The 17439-nt window shown below is 40.1% G+C and overlaps 1 protein-coding gene across 6 annotated transcripts in view; it reads right to left on the bottom strand.

Moving 5' to 3' along the window:
• Positions 1-9554: 9554 nt before the first annotated feature.
• septin9a (septin 9a) overlaps positions 9555-17439 on the bottom strand; it is a 69479-nt gene continuing 61594 nt past the window's right edge. For all 6 annotated transcript variants that reach the window (XM_075454409.1, XM_075454408.1, XM_075454411.1 and 3 more), the window contains 8 exons: positions 15352-15480; positions 14945-15026; positions 14543-14680; positions 13030-13147; positions 12555-12650; positions 12335-12431; positions 12086-12137; positions 9555-11083 (listed from right to left, as the gene is read on the bottom strand). In XM_075454409.1, the coding sequence (XP_075310524.1) occupies positions 10942-11083; positions 12086-12137; positions 12335-12431; positions 12555-12650; positions 13030-13147; positions 14543-14680; positions 14945-15026; positions 15352-15480 (854 nt within the window). In that variant the 3' untranslated portion in view covers positions 9555-10941. The remainder of the gene's footprint in view (positions 11084-12085; positions 12138-12334; positions 12432-12554; positions 12651-13029; positions 13148-14542; positions 14681-14944; positions 15027-15351; positions 15481-17439) is intronic.

The raw sequence follows: 17439 nt of genomic DNA, 5'->3' as shown, positions 1-17439 counted from the left end.
ATTGAGTGAGTAATTTTACACAGCTGAGTAATGTGGAAACATGTTGTATCTTTATTAGTATAAAATCCAATCAACACAATTATTCATGTAAAAATCATCTATCATCTAATCATCTAATTGTGTGACGTGTGTATTAAAAAGTTGCCTAATTTGAAGCTCTCGTTATAAAAATCAAACATACTTTCTGAGTGTCACGTGTGCTGGTTATGTCTGCCTATTATCATTGTTATTATTTTTCACTGATTTTCTATTCGCAATGACATGTAATTCATCGCTCAAACCTCTTAGACTACTTTAAAGTTAAAATGCATGACTTTTCCATGACATCTCATCTTGTGTGTCTGTTTTTATTTTGTGCATCAGGGTTTAAAGGACTGAAACCTTGCGGCACCGTCCAACATAGCCATTAAATTTGAAAAGAGAGCCTCTGTGTTGTCATCTCCTCAACAAGATAAATGTCTCCCTCAGGCCTTAGTTTGCTCCCACACAGAGCAACTTCAAACGTCAGCTCCCATTTAGTCATACTGTGTCGTTTACATGGACCCACTGTGGCACTGCTAAGGTTTATGTACCATACATTTTGGCCTTTTAAGAAAGAGTAAGAAAGAGATGATACATCAGTCAGCAGAATGAATAAAATGTGTTCCACTGAAGTGCTAATTACCCCACACTGACTCATTTTCTGTGTGCGATCTTCTTTCTGCATAGTCATAAGCATACTTGAAGCATGGAAGAAGCATGGAAGCATGGAAGATAAGAAGAAAGAAAAGACGTGTAGGACTTTTCTCTCACTGCCTCCAATTCTAGTTATCTAGTAATATCGTAAAACCCTCTTTTGTTTTTCCCTAATCCTGGATACGTCCACTGAAAGATTCTACAAACCCCTCTATGTCTTCATGGAGATTTTCATCCTTCAACTCTCTCAGAGCCTGACTTCTTTCATGCAGTCCTGCATGACTGGGAAAATGAACAATGCATCAGAGCTAAGTGGACGTGGCAAGAGTGCAGGGATTTTAATTTGTGTATTTTTTTCTTACTTGATTTAACTTTGCAGGTTAAATGATCTGATAAAGCTCAAGGCAGATTTTTAATGCAATTATGCTCAAGAAACTATGGCGTGAGATTTTTACTTGAAAGCACCGATGGCTGGTGAAACTGAGGAGGCAGCATGGCTCATGTTTTCCCAGGAGAAAACATATACCCTTTCACCGAAGATTCAAGTGAATTGATAATTAAATTTTTTTACTCAAATACTGAACAAAAGTATTATTATTACAGTAGGCACACGTGCATGTGCGCTATATTAATTCTTTGATAATATGGTACTTTTTACTCCACTAAAGTTAACTGACAGCATTAGCCACCAATTGATTTTGAAATGCAAAATCTATTAAAAGTTTAGCAAATAATGTGCACATTTTGTCAGAGATTAAACTGTAGACACTTGAGTTTAATTCAGTCACTTTGAAATTATTTTTGTATCATCTTTTCAGTTCATTTTTGTTTCAAAATACCCAAATTTAGAGGAGCAACTTTTTTTTATTGAATCTGTGCATTTGCTTTTCCTCCTAATATTTTTGATGATCTGAATATTCCAACAAAACAAAAAGTTCAATCAGATCAAAAGATAGACTTGAACTCATGAAAGACAGATGGTCACTGCAGAAAAGAAGCGTTGGCTGCAGATTTATTAGTTTAACTTTGAAGTTAAACTGCACCTAAATGGAGGTTACACGTATCTCAGTGACCACAGTGTTTTTCCCAAGTGACACTGTCAAAATCTGACTGTTTTCAAAGATAAATGAACTGCAAAAACCCGTGACAGTCAGCTGAAAATATGCATTATTTCTGTCCTGTGACCACTGTTACGCCCTCTGAACACCAAAAACTCTTTGACACAGTAATCATTACTGAAAGTCAGGGGAATTCTGTATGTGGGTGTTTTAAGAAAGAAAAAAACATGGCCTCACCAAGCAGCATGCTTTTAGCTGCTGGAACAGGATGTAGGTTCCCACCCAATACATAAAGGGCACTAACATCCTCTTTCTTCATTGTTCATATCATAGTATCTCTGCAACAGCTAACAGTCTTAAAAAAATGCTTTTAATAGTCTTGAAAGCATAATGCAGCCTCCCCTTCTGTCCCTTTGAACTCAAACAGACACTTAATGAATGAAACCTTTGGTGGGTCCTCTATAAATGAATGGAACCTGCACCAAAGAGCTGCGTATAATCCAAATGACAAAACATTTTTTTCTTAATGAAGCTTTCTTATTCAGAGTTTACCAGGATTGCATGGACAGCCATAGTTTTTCTCTTCTCTTCCTGTTTGCTTATTAGCATAGCTCCAATATAGGAAAAAGTCAAAGAAAGCGGTGTATTTTAGCTGCCACATGAACGATGGACAGTATGTAGAGGTAGGTGCAGTTGACCGTGAGATGAGTTGTATTAATGACAGAAATAGGGGAACAAAAGACTGGAGGGGGTGAAAACTGCACAAAAAATTAGTTTTTGGATTAAACAACCTCAACATATTCACAAAGACTTGCACACTCAGCCTCAAGTCATAACAGATAAATCTAATCTAATGCGAGGACATACTCAATAATGCAATAACGGCACTTTTCCAGACGAGTCTGAATGTGCAGGCTGTGTGCGTCTCCGCATGTGTTTATACTGAAGGGTAATATCTGTCAAATGCAATCGACTACCGAGTTTGGTGGGCTACAGTTTACTTGTTTTAGCTCAAGCGCATGTATTTCATGAAAGAGACTTTGTGGCTGCACCACCGAGACAAATACTTTCGGTGGCTTTATGGGAAAATTACATTTTTAAAGAAGTAACCAACACACATATAGACAAGAAACTCAGTTGAGAGATGCGAGCACAACTAAAAACTAAAGACATATAGTACCCGCGGCCCGTTGGAGCCACTTTTATGATCTGTGGGTTGCTTTAGAAACAGGAATAAGTCTGCTATGGTGTAATGGCAGGTCCATTACATTAATGCATTGCCACTAAGGTAATATTGCTATGACATCACTACCAGCAGCAGCAACTTTACTCGGTGGTTTGAATTGGCCACATTTCAGTTTGAAAGCTGTTCCTTCTGTGACAAAGAGCTGAAAACAGCAGTTGGTCCTGCAGGCCTTTAGGAGTGTTGGCTAAGGTATGAAGGAGTCTGTTACAGAACTAGCATTTACTGGATTAGTTTGATCTGCTTCGAGACCTCCTCTTTATGCCGGAAAAAGGTTCAGTTGTTTTATCCAGATTCTGAACCATGGTCGAGTGGCTGTTTCACAGTCCAGATCAAACTGAAACATCCAGAAGTCTGGGCCAAATGAGTGTGTTGGAAAGCACTCCCAGGTAATCGTGTGCAGACTGCATTGTTTGCTGTACTGTGCAAAAGTCTTGAGCCACCACTCTTTTCTTTATATATTGCTAGGAAAACGGAGAATAGGTGCAGAGATTTACTGAAATATGCAGAAATGGTGAATCAGTCCTTATGCACGGGTTGTCAATCGATAGCAAACTCTCTTACGAACAAGTCAGTGCTGAGACGGGGACCAGTGGAAGTGAAGACAGAGGATTAGTTGTGAATTTAAAGAGAGGCTCTTTGCCTCTTTAAGCCTGCATTCTCTGCAGATGCAGGCCTGATTGGCCCATATCTGACTGAAGGACTACTGCAGACACAGGTGTGTGTGTGTGTGTGTGTGTGTGTGTGTGTGTGTGTGTGTGTGCGTGCGTGTGTGTATGTGTGTGTGTTCGTGAGTAAGGAGTGGGTGGTCAGTATTCACACAATGATAAACCCTCAAAATATCAAACCTTTCAGGAAAGGCAATTTAATAAGGGAGAGAAAAACCCTGCGGACAGATGTGCATTGCAGTACTGAAGTTTTTCAGCTTATATGAAGGTGTCTTCGACGTAATTAGGGGCTGCAGGGTCAAACTGGCTTTGTCTGAAGTTTAGGATTAACAAATGTCAGCAGTGATATCCCAAGTGACATCTGGGTGAGAGATGAGGAAGGTAAGTGAGGATATGTGGGGGATTAATAGTGCCTATCAATTTCACTGTCATGACCGACAACTTATGGGGAAATAAAAGGGAATCCACGCTACACACACACACAAACACTGACCTGTCCAGTGCGTGAGTGAGGAGTTTGTCTCTTTCCTTCTGTAGCCAATTACTACCATAGACAGCGTTTTCAGTCCACTTTGCAATCAAGCTTTGGGACGCTTGGGCATTCATGACTTTTTCCCCCACAATCAGCAGCAAGTTTTTGTGCCATTGCACGTGGGTGCCCATTCAAGCATCCGCACCTCCCTCCATCTGAATCACCACTAAGCCAATGTGCAACCTCCTCTTCAATACTCAAAGATGTTCAGCTCCTATCTTTGTAACACACGCATGCAAAAATCAAACCCTTTTTCTCACTACATTTGTCAGTAGCGTTTTCTTTTTCTGCTCTGCTTTGCATAGTTTTCATGCTTAAACTTAATCAAAATTCACCTCCATCACCGTGTCACCTGAACGCATACACAACTTGTTTTGAAACCCTCTGTCACAGACAGCCGGGTGCTTTTACTCACCTTAACTCTGATGGAATTTGCAGGCTGTCGGGAAACTTGAGCAAGAAAGTCAAACACCAATCTGACAAATGTGTCTGTTCCAGATGTATGTACAGAAATGCTAGCAGATGAGCTCCTCAAAGACAAATTAGATCTTTACTCACTGCACTGATTCCTCCAAAAAGACCAGAATTTTATTTTCAGTGATTACCTCCAATTTCCAAAGAGGGTAAACAACATGGCGAGTTGTCTTTCTTTTACTTACAATCTTCTTTATCTTGCACAGTAATAATACTAACAAAGCACAACTCTTAACTCAACTCAGATTTGTAGTACCACATGAACTATGGAGTGAAATCAGAGATTGTATGTGAGAATTTAGCACAAATTTGGTACAAAGGTGACTAAATATTGGCAAAAAAAAATAATGCAACATTCAAGTTTATGAACTGGTGTTTATATGTTCAATGCCAAATCAGTCAGCTTGCATATGACCTGGCTTGTGTAGAACGCTATCACCAAAGTCAATTCGACTCTATAGGGAAATATCACTAAATAAATTTTTAAATATAACACTGTGCAAGAGTCCCCAGCCACTCTTCTTTTTCTTTTAATGTTGCCATGGAGACAAAAAATAGGTTCTGTGGTTCACTGAAACACGCAAACATAAATGCAATTACAATATATACAGCCACCCTTCCACTGAGACCATTTCTGACTAAGCTTCAGTGAACAGTAGATGGATCAACCAACGGGTCCTGTGTCAGGTCTTTGGCGGATTTTTCCCTATTTATTAAGAGCATCACTTTCACATACAGATTTCAGATCAGATATTTTCTTTAGTCCTGACACCTGACATCCTCCATCGTCCAGTTTCCTCAGAATCTTTAAAGACACACTGCATACCATAGCTCTATGGGAATCACCTTGTTTGTGCAAAAATAGAATTTACGTTACCTTTCATATTTCTTGTAGACACAACTAAAGAAAATGGAAGAAATTATGTTTTTGCACTAAGCTCCTTGTAACAAATTGCTTAAAGATACAATTCAAAGTAGGTTCTTCGCTACGTTATTCATAATGTTTAGATAAAACACTCGTTCATCCCTTGATTTGGTCTTTTTAATGCTTGAATGATAAGCAGGTCAGTGGTCAAATGGTTTAAGAAACAAAGTTCACATTTCTCTGAAAATGGTCTGCTACAAATACTGGTGAATGTCCCAAGAAAACCTTTTACAGACCTTCAGAAAGGCCTGGAGAACTATTGCTCAAGCCCACTTTAAAAGATTACAAGAAGGTCTGGGTTCTTGGAGACAAAATGTAAAGAAATGCGGGGTGGCTCAAGACTTTTGCACAGCCCTGTACAACAACAACAGCAATAGTATTAGAAATAGTAAAATAAAATAAAAAAAGCTGCTTCCACTTTGCCTTTACACTGACACTTGCTGAGATGAAAGATTCATCCCCCACTTGAGACATTCCTTTCTTGTTCTATATCCTACGTAACCTTCTTGAAATGCTGCTAATTCAGTCATCTCGTGCTGATAAGAGGACTCTCCACACGCCCTCCAGCTCTGTCGTCCATTCTTTGCAACAGTTTGGATCCAACACACAGCGGTTGTGAAAGAGCCACGGGACGGAGCTTTCTGATAACAGCAGGTCCTCTTATTGAGGGCCGCGATACAAAAGTAGATTAAACAACAACAACAAAACTATTTGTGGGGCAGTAAAGTGTGAGAGCAGACGATGTAATAAACACAGCAGGATTTGAGCAACATATTGACTGGGAATTACCTTGAGGACACACCTCAATTATTGGAAGTAGCCAGCGTCTCACTTCACTGCAGGGTGTCTTTATCTGCTAACAAGACAGGAAATTCACCACATCCACACTCAGAGCTCCCCCTTGCATGTATCTACTCAGCTGAATTCCTCTCAGACTTTCTTTCTTAATTTCAGTCCTCTCCTCCATTATTTCATCACATCAGTTTTGTCTCAAGCATCCCAAACTGATGTCCATCCATCCTCTTGCTAGCCATTTGCTGAGTAAAATTATACACCCTTTGTAAAAAGCAGAACTCCGCCAATATATCTCTGTAGAGAGGTTTCCTCGTTTTCTGCCTCAACACTCTGCATGGAGAGTGTTTGTGGTGCCGCTAAGAAGCCTGCTTTGCTGTTCAGTTGTGTTGCTATGTGATGCCTTGAAACCTGCACATCTACTGTACTGTTGCTCCAACTGACAAAAACAACAATGTGAATTCTTGCTTGGGTAATTGACTGCATTGACCATGACAACAAACCCACCAGCAAGATGCTTCAAATGAGTCAGCTAACAGAAACTGCTTTGGTTTAAGGTGTCCAAACCTGACAAATGGAGCACTGCAGAAGACGAAAGCATGCATAGTTACAAGTATGCATTTACGGGCACTCATGAGCTTGCTTGCAATAATTTTCCTCAACAGGAGCGTAGTCGCTGACATACATCTGCGAATAGTTTAATTACTTACAGTAATTAGCCAGGGGCAGGCGCTACCAACGATGCCGTCCTCTCTGTCTGGGTCTTTTTCTCCCTCTCTCAAGTGATTTCTACCAGTGTGGGAGTCAACCAGCATGCCAGCATCATGCCTTCAGTAGCACACTTCTACTTTCCTCTATCATGATCATTTTACTGCCATCGCCTATACAGATCAATGAGTCCCCCCACCAACAAATGAACCCTCTGAACCTCTTATCTAACCAATTTTAAACCAACTATCGCTAATCAAAACTCCCTCCCATTATTTCTTTGTTTCCTGAATTCTCACTGCCACTTAGTTGTGGGGATTTTTCTTTCAAAGGAGCACCACATCTATCTACGCAAAGCCCCTTTCCTCCCTCTTTTTTCAAACAGCTAATTGAATTTGCAGCTGACTTTTAATTAACTGCACGGCTGATTTGCATAAAGTCAGCTCATTTGCATATGGCCGCAGCCCCTCCCCCACCGCATGTCTGACTGCCTGGCATGGAGCCAAGAGCAGGTCTGGAAACCGACTTCGGAGAGACGAGGGAGGAGGAGAAGGTGAGGTGCCTGCCAACAAAGGAGAAGGAGACACAGCAGATGGGGGAGGGAGGAGACAAATGGGGGTAAAAACACCCCACACCACGAGGTGGAGGACTGAGTGAGGTAGCAAGTAAATGGGCTCAAACACACACACATCTTATTGGCACAAATAACTCCTCAGATTTTGCAATCAGGTTGGCTAATTAACAAATCAACGCGGGAAAACACGACATGTAGCTATATCGTGGTGCTCATCTTCCAAACAGGTGTTAATTGGTAGAACATTGGCTCAATGCAGATTAGCTGGGCAGACTCATTAACAAGATGTGGCAATGAGGTGCAATGCATTTGTCAAACACAGAGGGATGCTGCGACTTAAGTGGAGCATGCATACTTATTAAAAAAAGCCAAAAAACACACATGAAACTGAGAGTGGAAATTCTCCTCTAAATATACAGTAACCACTTTATGAATATTCATGCATTTAAACATTAAGCAGGATGAGCATTTGTCAAAATGCTTCCTGTCCAGAGGGCTCGTTCTGCCCTGATAGGTGTCATCCATCAATGTGCCAGCTCTGACCAATGAGCATGCCTTTATTTATTAATGCCCAACCCATAACGCCTGGTCTGTCCGTCTGATTATTGTATGAGAGTGGATAACATATGTGCATCTGTGCTGAGATCTGGCAGCAGTGTGGCAAAGCTGTTAAGTTGTCATTGAGCACAGAAACAGCTGCAACGGTGCAATCTGAACAATATAGTTGGAGTGTAACTCAACATGCATTCAAGCGTATCCATGAATACAAACTGCATCGCGTAAAGGCTGAAACGCAACTTTACATGCGTACAGCTGGTAAAACAAACATTTTCTTCCTATCTTGGAGCTGCCAGCTTCATTAGTATCGATAAAGCATGCCGCTCATTATGAGTCATTAAAACAGTCGAAGCGCTGGGTGGATGCCAACGAGACGGCTGCTGGGTGGCATCCAGAGAGACGACAAGCCATGGTCGGTGTGAGCAGTGATACAGCTGCCTTTCTGCCGTTTGTTCCTGGAGGGAGGGCACGGAGGGAGAAACGGAGTATGAGAATACAAGGGTCTTAGCTCATAAGATGAGGGGTTTAAGTTTGCATGAGGGATGTGCTCATGGGTATCACAGGCGTGTGCCACATGAGTACCATGGAGGATGGGGAGTGGCAGACGCCATTTTGAGGAGGAAGGCTGTGAGTCGCCATTTTAAAGGACAAATCCACTGATTACACAAGCATTTAAGTGATTATTTGACCTCTTTTATGGAAGGCGCTTTCCTCAGTGGCAAATTGAACTTGTTTGTTTTTCTGCCACAAAGAAATAATCTGAATTATTTGTTTAAGAATAGTCCCCCCCCGTCTCCAAACTGAAAAAATATCTTAAAGCCGTTATCAGAGCTTCAACTTAAAAGTAACTTACACATGGCTGTTTATATAAACCGTAACGCAGAAAGTTATGAGTATGACATCTTTAAATCTACAGTGGTTTTTACTTTGCATCAGTTTGTTTGCACTGTCTAGATTCTGCTGCTCCAGTAACTCATGACATTGACAGGAGCTCAGGACTGGTCTCTCTCAGAGGAAGAAAAGACGCACTCATGCATTCAAGTAATTAGCACTAATCAGCTACATACTGACCGAGTAGGCAGTCATATTGATTTCAGAAGCTAATCAGGGAAAGGCTTAATGACAACTTAAGTGCTCCAGTAAGTAAATTACACCAGCGATTAAAAGCTACAGGAATCCAGTGTAGCAGAAAATGATCTAAAAACTGGTCCCCCACCTCATATACACATTTTAGCACGCTTTTTCTGCAGGTTGGGTCTATATAATGAACCTCGAGATAAAAAACAAACCAAAAAAAAAAGGTTTATACAAATATCTTGAAGGGGAAATAGTGTAATCAATAAAATATTTACAACTTCAATCTTTATTTATTTAAAATAAGATAAAGGAAAATTTGTTATCAATAATACAAGTACAAAAATGTATCGGAACACAAACGAATATACAAGACAGAACATGACAGTGACAGCATAGAGAATTATATGGTTGAAAGAGACAAAGATTCTTGGTACATTATGGAAAATAGATTTTAAAAAAAAGAAAAAGAAAAAGTGGCCTGGTCAATGGAACACCAGATTTTTCTTTTTTTTCCCCCCAGATAAATGACACGAGAGGATTGAAATATGTCTAAATGTATTCTAGATGAAACCAACAAACCTGCTCTCTTTCCAGTTTCAGACAACAAGCTACCAAAACATTCTCCAATAAATAAGGCACTACAGTGGGCCTAAAAGCAGGAAAAGCACGACCGTGTCTACGTTTGTAAAAATCTGATTAAGTGGACCACAACTGATGAAAACCATTCACATTCTATATCGTGCATAAATACTTTTTCATATTAAATCACTCTTAAGATATGTATTACTATTAATAAACACTGACATTTATAACTGGGAATTTAAAGAGACGTCAAAGACCTGACATCTATAATTAACAGGATATAAACAGATAAAGCAAAACACAGGCTGTGACAAAAACAAAGTCAACAGAAACATATGATGCGCTATTTGGCAACCTTTGGTTTTGGAGAGAAAGAGAAAAGATGAATGATGCCGCATCACACAGGCTGTTTTTGACTGAATATGTCAGATGTTGGGAGAGTGCTGCCTGGCCCTCTTCCAACATGCTTTGTCAACGACAGACCATTCAGTGTTAAGTGCAGTCATGAATGTAATCACTTTTCACACATGATGGTGTCGTGTGTGGATAAAAAAAAAACAAACAAACAAAAAAAAAAAAAAAACAGAAAACTGTGCTTCTCAGGTGGTACAAATTCCTGTAAGACTGAGCTGAATGAATGAATGAAAAAAAAACGCCAAACTTTCAAAAAAGAGTGGATGAGATTATATGTTACTGAATAAGGCAAATCTGACACTGAAAAATAATGAGTGTCAGTCCATTTGGCTTGGCAGAAATATACATTTTGGCACCACAAATAATAACTGCGAGATGTGTAAGCAGGTAAAAATCAAACTGCAGCATATTATGAAGACTGAGCCTTCTCTCCACCGTCTTTGTCAACAATAATGATAAAGTTAGTTAAAGAGGCAACAAGCTGACATAAACAGTTTTTTCAGCTGCTAAAAGTCATTGAATATAAAGTTCGTCCGGCAGGCTTTCTATCCCAAGTTTCTATCCCACCTGTGAGATGTGGGGTGAAGCGGTGGGAAGACTGTCATAGAAGATCAAAGCTCTCAAAGCGAAAGCATTACACTGCAGATGGATCGGGCGGTGTCTACATCTCGTGGGCGGCCAAATGATGTTCTGGGATACCGTTGGCATGAGCCACCGCCGTGTTATTCTCATTGAGGCGCCTCACGCGATACATTTCATAGTGGATGCTGCTGGTGATGTCCTTAATGTTCTGCATGTGGGTTCTGAGAACAAACAAACACACACACACATATATGTGTAAAAGGAGATCAATAAACCAACTCTCAAATCCCTGCTATTCTTCCATATTAAATTTGATAAGTTCAGCCAGTTTGGAGCCTAAACTTGTTCACAGTAAGTTAGATGGAAACTGGAAACAATCCTGGGCACGTATATATTTATATATACAGTATATATGTGTGTTTTGACAGAAATCATTAAAACAACATCTTTCTGCCGGCCATGTGTGTCAAACATAGTCTTTGAACTTCTGCTGTAATCAACCCAGCTGTCTATACAGGTGGTACACACTTCATTTACACTAGATTCCTGTAATTGATCCAAAAGTCTATATTTTCTAGCCTTTTTTTTTTTCTCCCGCAAAAACACACAGGGGACGTACATTTAACACTGAATGCGCTTGGCAGAGCACTGGAGCTCTGCCTCTGTGCTTCTCACTCTTTGCTTTGTGTTTCTTTTGGAGTTTTCATATGAAAGATAAATCAAACGGTATGAGAAGTTTGTTTGATATAGTCAACTCTAAATCAGACTTGCTGGTTCAATGAAATGAGCAAAAATGAAAGTAATAATAAAAAAAATGAAATGGAAAAGAAATGATATCATGAGTCCAATGTCATATTACAAAATCAAATTCCCTTCAAAATCCATTTTGTGAGGCGCCTTCCTCATAGTTTGTTTTGGTGAAACATTGTAGAGATTTCACATTAAAAAAGACAAAAACAAAAAGTAATTAAAATTATTATTATTATTATTTTTAATGATCTTTTTATGGTTATCTTTATTTTCTGAGCAGCTGCAGCAGTCTTCAAGATTACCCAAGTGTAGAGAGTTATTATTCCATTACTAAATTATTCCCAATAGATCATTCAAAACGAATGGGAGTTCTCTCTAAACTTTTGACTGGTACAATATATTGCAAAAACATATCACAATCTCGGCTTTTCCCACTATAATGAGGCTCAAATAACTAAAAAAAATCCACTCACCTGATGAGAAGATCCCGTAAGTAGGCAAACTCACAGTGGGCAATGTTTTCAACTAAATGGGACAGAGAAAGACAGAGAGGTTTGAGTGACCGACAAGAAAGGACAAAAATCAATGTGGAAGCTTTACTTCCCGACTGCTTAGTGTTGAGCTTCCTGAAGACTCCACTAGGTGGAGTCAGAGATCTTAGTGTCATGTTCCTATAAACAGATACTGTACGTCACCTCAACACTCAGGGGTAAGAGCTGTACCTTCAATAGTTCCCCACTTGGTCTTCCTCCCCAGCAGCCTCCTGCCGTTGACCTGGTACTCCTGATCGCTGCCCACCACAGCAAACGGGATCATCTCCTGCACCAAAGTCAGAGGTCAACAGACAATAAAATGATAAAACTACTCAAGTTAAGTTAAACAAGTCACAACTCCTTCCAACAATGTAACACATTTACTTATACTTAAAAATGACGTCCTTACCCTGATCTTTTCGTTGATCATCCTGTCCTCTGCATCCTCATCAAATTCCTTCTGCGGGTACACATCAATCCCATTGGCTCGCAACTCTTCCCTGATCTGGGGAGGGCACATTCAAATGTACTCACAGAACAAACCTTCAACCAACCATAGTTTTTATAGGATACTGTACAGTTTAAGATACTTTAACTAGGTTTACATTTGGGTTAGATGTTGTGGAATGTGTTATAAAAATAAAACTGCCATTGACTTAGTTACAGGAGCAATTAGGCAAAAAAGCTTGAGACATCAACATATGTACTTATATTTGTGCAGAGTACAAATTAGAAGTGGAATTAACACTAATTTACAGCAAAGGTTTGAGATTAGTCATTAAGTACACTATAAATATAAAGCTCCAGTTTATGACTAACCTTGTGTGCATGGCGAGGGCACAAAGACATCTAATAAAGAGAAACAGAACACAGCCAGAAGTTACCTTCTTTTTAAAGAAGTCCCTCTCTTCCAGCGTGAGAGTATCTGCTTTCGCAATGACCGGGACAATGTTGACCACTTTACTGAGACGTCTCATGAATTCTACATCAAGAGGCCGCAGACTGAGATGGAAGAAGAAAATATAAGAGAAAATGAAAGATAGGACACAAACATGAAACTGCAAAACAAACCTCACACTAGAGGGCAGATGTTCCCAATGATTCTCCCACATTGTAGGAATGACTAACAGATCTGTTCACCATGCAACCATGATGTGATCATATTACTGTATACAATCTGCTTTAACAGCTGCTTAATGAGGTTGTTAAGGATTTATGAGCCAGTGCCTTTCCTACAATTTTAGACCGTTGGCATGTTTTTGAGCAAAGCCTTCTGGCCTGGCTAACATTGCTCTGACGAAGACAGCTTGGTGTCGACAGCAAATCTTGTGCACTCAAGCAAGAGTGCACTGAAAAAGACAAAAGTGAAAAATTGATCGCGTGCACCCAGACACACACAGACGCTCTGTCTCTTCGGCCCTTCCTGCCTTTCTCCCTTCAGGCTTTTTAAGGCAAGCCCCGAGCAGCTGCTGCTGCTCAGGCCATGTGACATCTGCAGTGTTGGATCAGCTCGAAATGTTGGAGACAGTGGGCTATTTCACACTGAGTAAAGACAGGCCATGACACAAAAAATTAAAAGAGGTGCAGCACTTGAACAGTGCTCTGTTATCAACTGCGTCTCTGTGCGAGTGCTCAAAAGAGGCAGCTGCTTCAACATGGTTTTTTCCCCAGATACTTAACTAAAGTTACACCGATTTAAAAAAAAAAAGAAAAAAAAAAAAAAGGAGCAACATTGCATTGTGAATTTATCACTTGATGGACACATGAGTGTATGTGCACGTTCCCCTTATTCCTTCTGCAAGTACACCCCAATCCCCTGAGTTCCAATCACTGCATGGCTGAGCCAAAGGAGTGCAGAGAGGCCGGGCAGATTAGGCAGTTCGATCAGAGCCAGATGTGTACATCTGTAAGAAATCCAGCAAGAAACTTGGGACACTGCGCTGTTTAAGACCTGGCGAGAGCAGCCAATTTTTCCAGTGTGAGTGCATGTGTGTGCGAGCATGGGTTGGAATGGTGTTCTGGGAAATGTTGCCTTGTTCTGGGGGGGGGGAGAGAACAGGAGCGGGTGTGAATTCAATGTGAAGGATAACAAAGCAGAGATTTCTGACACAGCGTCACATTTAAAAACCAGAGAATAAACAAAGGCAGTCTGTATGAAAACATTCAGACATGCACAGATGACTGTGTGTGTTACTGCCTGCAACAACAGTAGCTGACACAACTCTTCTGCACTCTCACAAAAGCAAACTTTTTTTAAACACCAAATGTGTAATTTTCATGTTGATGTTTGAGAAAGAAGTTCTTAAGCTGTGTACGGGATTTTCCGTGCAGCTCATCTGAAGGGCATTTGCTTTAATCCATACATCTATATATTTGCTCATTTGTGTGTGTTGTTACCAGTGTCCGGTTGGGGGGATGAAGTATATGCAGCAGTGGACTCTGGAGTCTGGAATCCTTTTCTTTCTGTTTATGTTGATTTCCTCCTGCAGGTACGCTTCATATTGGTCGTTAATAAACTTCATGATGGGCTGCCAGCTAAGTAATAACAAAGATGGTGTGATCATGAGGGTAAAGAACACAGGAAAAGAGAAAAAGGGTTGCAATATAGAAGTAGAAAAGGGAGGAAAGTGGTGGATGGGTGCAAGGAGAAGGTAGAAGATAAGGATGCACAGTGCAAGAAGAGGGACAGGAAAAGTAAAACAGGAAAAAAGGGATAAGAGGAAGAGTGTTTGGTTAGATGCAAGTGTCAGCACAACTTTCTTTGCTCATATGGTTAATGCGGTGATGGTAAAATTGTACCAATTCTCATTGTTGATCTGGTCCCCAAAACCTGGCGTGTCAATGACCGTCAGCTTCATTCTTACGCCTTTTTCCTCGATGTCTGCGCACACACACACACACACACACACACACACACACACACACACACACACACACACACACACACACACACACACACACACACACACACACACACAGTGTCAGCACAGACTGTGAATTTTAGATAACCATTTAAACCAAATGTTGTTGGTGTTAAAATGTGACATGATTCTGCAAATCCACTACGGATTTTTCTCATGAAATTTAGCGAATTGAGCAGGTTTACCAGAACTGTCTTGATAGAGACCTCGTATTAAAGAGGAAGAGACAAAAAAGCAGAGAGAAACACATCAAGTTAGCACACAGTCCAGCCGTTGAAGCCATACCATGACTGATGGATTTAATTTCGATTGTTTTGGGGATCTTTTCCTGGGCCGTGGCCAGCACCGACTTTCGGCTGACTTTAGACTTGAACAGCGTGTTCATCAGAGTCGACTTTCCCAGGCCACTCTGTCCTGTAAGCAAAAAGACAGACAATCAGACATAACACTTTTACAGTGACTCCATGCACAGTAGATACCCGGCAGTTTACATACTGATGCGCTAAGAAACCCAAAAACAATTTGCTGATAATTCTTTCACGATAGTTTGAAACTCAGGATGTCTCCAGGTGTTCATTCTTGGGCTGCTGAAGCGACAAATGTTTGTCCTCAAGAACCTAAAAGCAAACCAGTTTTTTTTCATAACAAAGCAAATGATTTTCTAGTTTCATACCAATGTGACTCTCTGACCATACTTTTACACGAATGGCCATGTTTTCTTGTAAAGGGCTAATAGTCCAGCAAGTATGCCGGATGATGAACTGCTCAACATCTAGATAAATTGGACAAAGACTGTACCTTGCAAACAAGGAAAAGTGTAATGGTAGAGCAGTCTGGGGGTGTACACTGGGATGTGGTTATTCAAAATTCAACTTCAGTTTAAGTTGACATTCAAAACCTCACTGATTTATGGAGATGAACTTTCAAAGATTGTCACACAGGCACTCATCTGCACCATCTACGTGCAAAAATGGAACATCCCGCAGCTGGAAGCCTTTGGATGCACCACATAACAAATCTGCATCTTATCTGCTAAAGTACTTTGGCATTACAGCAGGCAAAGGGTCTTTGTCCAAAATTCTAGCACTAACAACCATAGCAACAGAGAGATGGGGGCCAAGATCCCACGCTTGGCTTCGGTATTTGGTTAAAGCACTACAGACCTAGTTTTTAATGTGTCAAGACAGAGAATGTGGAGACATGTCACGCGTTGTATGCTTGAACGGGAGCGCCATCTTGTGAGGAATGCTGATTCAATAACTCAGTTTAAGAGTAATTGTTGCCTGTTTGATTTTGATTGGTTAGGCTAAAAACGGTCAAATCAAGCTAAAATTGACCCTCATTTTTTTTTTTACAAATTCATGAAAGCAAACAAATTATAATATATCATATAAAAGTATGTGTAGTGGATTTTATGAGCCACTATACTGATCATAAAGATGTTTTTATATTTTTAATTGTTTTAAAAAAAAAACGAAACTGATTACAAATATGTTTTCTTTATTTGCAGTGAACAGATATGTATAATATTCAGTAATGAGGATTAGAAATTGACTGAGATATGATTTTACAGGAAGATCGTACAGTTTGAGTGTGGAAACACTATCCTGAAGTGAGAATTGAGGGTCTGTGCATACAAAAGACAACCTCAGAGCGAAAAAGAATTCAACATGGCATCCAAACAAAGAGGCACGTGACATCAACTTTGCATTTTCTATATGTTCAGGAGCTAAAAGGAAACCAGACACTTAAAAGTGACGACAGTCGTGAAGAAAATCTTCCAAACTGCTCTGCTCCCTTTTTATTTCTGTTGACAGGCTGCTTTTCATCATCTTTCCCAACCATACATATAATAAAAATATAATTTACATGTTCTCAGAACATAACTCCTTAAGTCACTCAATCACCCAACTACATCACTTATTCATCAATATCAAAACCTCAACACCAGTCATACAGATATCTACCTAACTCTCATTTTTTTATGAAGCATGAATCCTTCCTCCACTGCTCACACTTTGTTAGCAGAATGCAATTCAACCTGGGTGCAAAAACCGCATAGAAACCAGAGTTGTTTCATTTTGTTTACCACTGTCTCAGCCCTGAAGCTGCTTCTCAAGCAAGCTTTTTTACTTGAGACACAGACTAACTGTCGCGACATCATCAAGAGGAGACAACATTAGGGCGGTGGGGTGGGTTTTATGGAGCCTGGTAACTGCTGAGATATGTGTAATTAGCTCCTGTTTTAAAGCTGCCTGATCATAGTGATGAGGACTCAATGAGAGTTTTTGGTCCTTCTCTGAGTGACTGCGTATCAAAGTAAGTTTGAGGCCTTAAATTTTCTGTCAAAACTTGATTAGAAAGAAAAGCATC

The sequence above is a fragment of the Odontesthes bonariensis genome, chromosome 21, assembly GCF_027942865.1.
Source record: "Odontesthes bonariensis isolate fOdoBon6 chromosome 21, fOdoBon6.hap1, whole genome shotgun sequence".
NCBI lineage: Eukaryota > Metazoa > Chordata > Actinopteri > Atheriniformes > Atherinopsidae > Odontesthes > Odontesthes bonariensis.
Note: the sequence above shows the minus strand (reverse complement) of the source record. Positions and strands in the feature narration are given on the sequence as shown.